This window comes from Rosa rugosa, chromosome 6, assembly GCF_958449725.1.
Source record: "Rosa rugosa chromosome 6, drRosRugo1.1, whole genome shotgun sequence".
In the NCBI taxonomy this organism is placed as follows: Eukaryota; Viridiplantae; Streptophyta; class Magnoliopsida; order Rosales; family Rosaceae; genus Rosa; species Rosa rugosa.
Genome location: NC_084825.1, coordinates 19,697,374 through 19,704,087, shown reverse-complemented (window position 1 = coordinate 19,704,087; position 6,714 = coordinate 19,697,374). Strand labels below are relative to the sequence as shown.

At 36.8% G+C, this 6,714-nt stretch overlaps 2 protein-coding genes across 2 annotated transcripts in view; both read left to right on the top strand.

Annotated features, from left to right (window-relative positions):
* The window catches only part of LOC133716348 (glucomannan 4-beta-mannosyltransferase 9-like), a 4,353-nt gene extending 4,034 nt beyond the window's left edge, over positions 1–319 (top strand). The window contains exon 9 of the mRNA XM_062143058.1: positions 292–319. Coding sequence (XP_061999042.1) covers positions 292–319 — 28 coding nt within the window. The remainder of the gene's footprint in view (positions 1–291) is intronic.
* On the top strand, positions 128–5,347 carry LOC133715844 (glucomannan 4-beta-mannosyltransferase 9-like). The gene is made up of 9 exons (XM_062142508.1): positions 128–812; positions 1,292–1,390; positions 2,094–2,346; positions 2,761–2,871; positions 2,959–3,095; positions 3,522–3,635; positions 3,773–3,972; positions 4,109–4,303; positions 4,813–5,347. The coding sequence occupies exons 1-9, from the start codon at positions 546–548 to the stop codon at positions 4,973–4,975; spliced, it is 1,539 nt and encodes a 512-aa protein (XP_061998492.1). The 5' UTR covers positions 128–545; the 3' UTR covers positions 4,976–5,347.
* The last annotated feature ends 1,367 nt before the right edge of the window (positions 5,348–6,714 follow it).

Below are 6,714 nucleotides of genomic sequence, written 5' to 3'. Positions count from 1 at the left end.
CACTAATCAAGATGTAGTGGTGAGCAAATTTGAATCCTCTTAATTGAGGTAAACAATCATTTTCCTTAATAGCTATATATACACTCACCATTTCCCCGCTATATTTGTTATTTGTATTCTCAAACACCAAGCTGCCTCAGCCTCGAGATAAGTAGCCATTAGTGAAGAGAGAGAGACCCAGATCACAGTTTAGTCTGTCATTCTCTTTAAACAGTTCAAAGAAAGAAAGCGTACGTCTCTGAATCTGCCTTGTTTTGGGATTTTCGATCTTGTTCATCACTGACATTCCAGCTCTCCCGCATTAGCTAGCTTGAAGTAACTCAGAAGCAAAATAAGCTGCAAGCTAGATCCAAAAAGCAGTGACAAAAAACGAAAAGAACAAGCCGTGTTCTTTTCGCAAGCCTGCAGCACCCTTCTTATATAACCAACCAACCCAAGCAACCATTTAGAGCACTTCTCCTAGCTCTCTCAGTCCTCTCCCTCCAACTCTGCTTCCATTCATCGCCTCCCTCTTTACTCTCTGCACCACTTAACTAGTGACAAAAATGGACGCGCTCGGGCTGGTTTTGCAGCTGGCGAAAGCACCACTGATCGTGCCGCTGTTGCGAGTTTTGGTGGCGGTGTCCTTGGGGATGTCTGTGTTGCTCTTTGTGGAGAAGGTGTACATGGGAATTGTCATAATGTTGGTCAAGGTTTTCAGAAGAAGACCTGAGAAGCGTTGGAAATGGGAGGCAATTAAGGATGATGTGGAGCTTGGCAATTCTGCTTACCCTATGGTTCTTGTGCAAATTCCAATGTACAATGAAAAAGAGGTACTGGCAATTAATCCTCCCCCTTGTTATTAACTTTTCTTTTTTCTTCTTCTTTTTGGACTTGATTTATTGGAAATTATTCTATGCACCGACGGTGCAAGTGACCCAACCCTTATAAAATAATCTCAACCCTTGATATTTATTATCAACTTTATTTTTAATAAACAAAAAGTGTATTTAATGCAATCTAACCATTGATTTATGTTGGTGCATGGAAATTATCCTATGCACCGACGGTGCAAGTGACCCAACCCTTATAAAATAATCTCAATCCTTGATATTTATTATCAACTTTATTTTTAATAAACAAAAAGTGTATTTAATGCAATCTAACCATTCATTTATGTTGGTGCAAGTGCACGGCGGTGCTCTGAATAATCTCTCGTTGGTGCAAGTGCACGGCGGTGCTCTGAATAATCTCTCTTGATTTATACGGTTTTAGTGTTTTGAGTGCATTGTGGTGGTTAATATATATGCAGGTTTATCAACTTTCTATTGGAGCTGCATGTGGGCTTTCATGGCCTTCTGATAGGATCGTAGTTCAAGTTCTTGATGATTCAACTGACCCACTCATTAAGGTTCAAACTTCAAACTGATCTATCAAATGCTATATTATATTGAGATTTTGTAGTTGACACTATGGGGGGCCATGGTTTTTAAATTAAGGACTTTATTCATTCCTCTAAAAAAGGGTAAACACAATAGTTTAGTCAAAATCAAGTACAAATATTTTCGGAATGGTCCTCCACACAATAAATCACCGATACAATAAAAATTGAGGTACAACGTAGTACCTATATGATATTTTAATTAGTGTACCATATTATATTTAGAACAAAAGTTATGTGATTAATATCGATAATCCGGTAACATAATATTGTAATTATTACTTGATTTATTTTTTTCCTCAAAATGTTGTGTGTGATGTTATAAGGTTTTTGTTCATTAAATTTGGGAAGAGAGAGAGAGAGAGAAAAAAAAAAAAAAACATTCGAATATGACATAACTATAGGAATCATCATGCTTGGCTTGGTTTTCGAACATTTAGACCGTCAACATCCAAGAGAAACTTTACCATTAAACCCAAAAGTAGAAGTGTAAGTCCTTGAAAATCAGTTGTAATTGTACCTCTGGCTGAGCATTCCTTTCTGGGTAAAAGTCCAATGAAACTATTATCTCACCAGAATCCACCAAGTTTGTCCTTTTTACCCAATTAGCGCAAACCGATGTTTCAAATTGTGATGTGGGTTTTGTCCTAAATTTGAACAAAAACAACAACAGGATTTGGTGGAAGTAGAAGTGCAGAGATGGGCAAGCAAAGGAATAAACATAAAGTACGAGGTCAGAGACAACAGAAAAGGGTACAAAGCAGGGGCTCTCAAAGAGGGAATGAAGCACTCTTACGTCAAACAGTGTGACTACGTCGCCATTTTTGATGCCGACTTCCAACCTGAGCCCGATTTTCTGTGGCGCACAATCCCATTTCTCCTCCACAACCCTGACATTGCTCTTGTCCAAGCTCGCTGGAAATATGGTAATCTTATTGATCCCTGTTTTATGTTCAATCCCTTCATAGCTCTTAGACTTTTACATTTTTTGCCTACAAAAGGATGTGATGCTTTGTATTTTGGATGAAAATTTGTAGCGGCCGCTGTAGTTGCTATGAATTCTTTGACAATGCTACTTAAATTTAAGCATGATGGTTAGATAGAAGAACAGTTTAGTTCACATATGTGAATTAGCTACATCACAGTCTATGTTGGAGAGAGCTCAATTCCAGATTAATGGGGCACTTGTCCAGTTGCAGGGCTTTCACACAAATGGCTTTACTTTTTAGATTTATTGGGACTTTGTCTAACGTGTGACAATAAATCTTTACTGTGCAATGACAATATATAGTCTAAACACAAGGGTATGATCTGATAATGGTTTCTCGGTTGTATCACAGTAAATGCTGATGAGTGCCTGATGACCAGAATGCAAGAGATGTCTCTAGATTACCATTTCACAGTGGAGCAGGAAGTTGGGTCTGCGACTCATGCCTTCTTTGGTTTCAATGGTATATCATATATATGAAAAATTGGTCACATCAATATAGGTCCAGTTATCTTTAATTAATGATATAACATTGGAGAATGTTATGCAGGCACAGCTGGAGTGTGGAGAATCACGGCCCTCAATGAGGCTGGAGGATGGAAGGACCGCACAACAGTGGAGGATATGGATTTAGCTGTACGAGCTAGTCTTAGAGGCTGGAAGTTCGTCTATATTTCTGACCTCAAGGTAATCCAGTGTAAAAATGGTAACATTCTTGTGAAATTATCAATAGAGTATCAGCAAGATTTAGCTTCTGAAGCTTAAAAGTGAGAATTACTACCTAAAGCCAATTTCTGGGTTAACTATTGTATGTTTGTGGGTGTTCATAAATCACCTTGTAGACATAAAATTATTCAGTTTACTTGATCTGGAAAATCCCATATGGTCCTTTTTCTTTTTGGTGGAAATAGCTATGGATGCTTGTTCAAATACTGTGGATGAGATACGAATACGATAGTTGGGAATGAGAATATAAACTTCTTACCAACCTATCTAAGTAGAGTGACTGATACTCACCTTTTCCAATGGACTTCGCCTGCTCTGTGTTATTTTAACTTTACTCTATTTCAGATTTGATCCAATATTAATAGTTTAATACCTTGTAAATTTCAGGTGAAAAATGAATTGCCCAGTACTTTCAAAGCCTACCGTTATCAGCAGCACCGATGGTCTTGTGGTCCGGCTAATCTCTTCCGGAAGATGGTAATGGAGATTTTAAGAAACAAGGTATTGCTGAAGCATGGTGTTAGTTTCTGCCTAAATTTAAATGTTAAAACCACAACGAAGCCATAATTGAGAAGGCATATGTCTTGGAATCATTACTAGTTCCATACTTCTGAATACTACCTTATTGTATATTGCAGAAGGTGTCCCCATTGAAGAAGTTTCATGTGATCTACAGCTTCTTCTTTGTTCGCAAAATCGTAGCGCATATTGTCACCTTTGTCTTCTACTGTGTTATTTTACCAACAACGGTTTTGGTTCCTGAAGTTCAAGTTCCCATTTGGGGTGCTGTATACATTCCTTCTACCATTACTCTCCTCAATGCAGTTGGAACTCCTAGGTCTCTTACACTCCCCTTAATCATATTCTATCTTTTGGCAACCAAGTTTCTTTCTTTTTAACAACTGCATTAAACCTTTTGTTTTGTATTTACTCAATTCATTATTAATACTTTCGAAGTTTGTACAATCTTACAGATCACTCCACCTATTGATTTTCTGGATTCTCTTTGAGAATGTAATGTCCCTGCACCGGACTAAGGCAACATTTATAGGCCTGTTTGAAGCAGGGAGAGTAAATGAATGGGTCGTCACCGAGAAATTGGGAGATGCTCTCAAGACAAAATCAGCTGCAAAAGCTCACAGGAAACCTCGACTAAGGATCGGAGAAAGGTATAGCTCTTTTGCCGGTCATTCCTGTCCTGTTTTCTGGAAAATATAAAATCAATATCTTAAATACTTCTCATAGTTTGAATGCAAAAGTAGTCTTCATCATAATGGCCAAATATGTTAATAATGAAATACTGTACTGGCATTCATGTTTACAGTCTTCATGCTAAAGAAAGCACTGTAAATTCTTTTTTTCTCTTCCAAAAAAGATAAAACCAAGCTTCTTTTGCGGTGTAGGATATTTTCTAATTGACAGCCTAACCTTTTTTTTTCTAAAAAGAAAGTCAAATCTTCCTTTGCAAAGGTTTACCTTTAAAACAGAAAATTAAAGGAAGCTTACTCTTAATTGTATGCTCAAGAATCAACTTAATTTGATCCCTCTTCATTTCTATTGTGCTTAATTAAAGTTAGAAGAGAAAAGCATTGCCATGTAATGTAACACAGCTACATCTGCTTTGAAAATATAGAATTTGATGTTTACATTTTCTGATCTCTTGGTTGCCTATGAACAGACTCCATTTGCTTGAGCTCATTGTTGGACTCTACCTCTTCTTCTGTGGGTGCTATGATCTTGCTTATGGAAAGAACCGCTTCTTCATCTACCTTTTCCTCCAATCCATTGCATTCTTCATCGCCGGGGTTGGTTATGTTGGCACCTTCGTCCCTAGCTCATAGCTGAACTCGTTGCGAAAAATTGATTCAAGAGTGTCAAGTGAAAGATGATTTATATATATATATATATATATATATATATATATATATATATATATATATATTTTTAATATTGGGGAGCTTTTGATTCAAGTTTTAGGTGTTTTATAGGCCGGTCATTCTTTTGTGGGTTCAAATTAAGTTATTTCTTTGTGGTCAAGTACTGTAGGAAAATGCAGGGATAGTATGTTTATATGTACCGGAAATATACTGTGCAAAGAAGCAATAAGAATAAATATGGATTTTACCACAAGATTTATGTAATTGAAGGGTTACTGATATTAAATAATAAAATTACGTGGGATTTATGTAATTTCAATTATCGAGATGCAGAGAAAGATGGATGCTACGAAGTCGGCTTTAGCAGGCCAATGGTTAATGACAATGTCATTGTTGTTAATCTCAAGTGTTATTTAGAAACAGGGTCTGCATCAAGTATGACTAGAAGAGATGAGATGAGTATTGTTCAAGTTGTTCTAACTCTGCTTTCAAGTTTTGGAGTTAAGGGCACGTAATATATTGATAGAGTTTTTTTGTTTTTAAATACGAAAGCAAATGAAAAACGCGTTTGGTTGATTGTTTTTTTTTTTTTTTTTTATATAGGTTGTTTTCAAAAAATAAATGAAAAAAAATGAAAAATGCCAGATATAACTTTTTGTTTACATTTTGTAAAAGTGAATGAAATTCATTCTCCCTACCCTAACTCATTTTTTCCTTTTTTGGTTGAGTTTCTTATACAAAGACTTAAAACAAAATTTAAGTTACTAAAAAAAAATGGAGTGTGGATTGTAAAATGGGGAGTGTGAATTTCACTTCCCTTTGTAAAACAACAATTTTATTTTAGGTGTTATTTAATTTTTTTTTTTTTTGAAGGGAAAAGGTAAGTCATTTCATTGAAGTTCAGCAAGCAATACAAAAACAAAACGCTCCTAAGGGGTTGACAGAAAGAATCGTTTCTTAGAGCACCCTAAAAACCTACTCTAAAACAGAATAGGAACCCAGCATACTCCTAGTACACTCACCTTTTAGAAATGCACTTTTATTCTAATAAAAACCTAGTACTAAGAAGTATGAGATTAAAAGGTTCAACAGAGTTACTAGATTTTTGCAATATCTTCTTTGAAAAAATAATATTAAAAGAAAAATAAAAAATAAAAAAAATAGGCCATCATTATTTCGTGAAAAATGAAACAAACCCAATACTATCTTCAAAAATAAAAAGTAATAGTTCTATGAACCCAGTCAAACCAGGCCCACACTGCCAAGGCCCAAAAAAGAGAAACCCTAGAAGACCTGGACCAAGCCCAACTGAGCCCAGACCCAACAAAAGCTCCTAGAGCAAGCCCTAGGAGCACCACCTCTGCTGCCACCAACGTACGACTCGCCACCGCCAACATCTGAGCTACCTTTATCGTCGTCAAAAGTGCCGCCAGCGGCCACGCCGCCTTCACCACTACCAAAGCTAATGCAAACCATGACCAAGACCAATATATTCACCGAAGAATCCGTCCTGGAGCATAGTTTTTCCGCCGGCATCACAGGCAGAACCAGCAACCCACTGCTATCAATCCCGGCTGTTCCAGAAAAAAGGGAGATCTCTCCGATTCTCCTTACATGAGAACCTCCAATCTGAGGCCAAACCTGTTATGCACTATACCCAAATTTACCTGTTTACTAGTCATTTGGACGTTAAACGATAATTA

Coding starts and splice junctions, on each gene's coding strand:
- LOC133715844 (XM_062142508.1), top strand. CDS start 546: ATGGACGCGCTCGGGCTGGTTTTGCAGCTGGCGAAAGCACCACTGATC. Junction 2,347..2,760: donor CCAAGCTCGCTGGAAATATG/GTAATCTTATTG, acceptor GTTGTATCACAG/TAAATGCTGATGAGTGCCTG. Junction 2,872..2,958: donor TGCCTTCTTTGGTTTCAATG/GTATATCATATA, acceptor AATGTTATGCAG/GCACAGCTGGAGTGTGGAGA.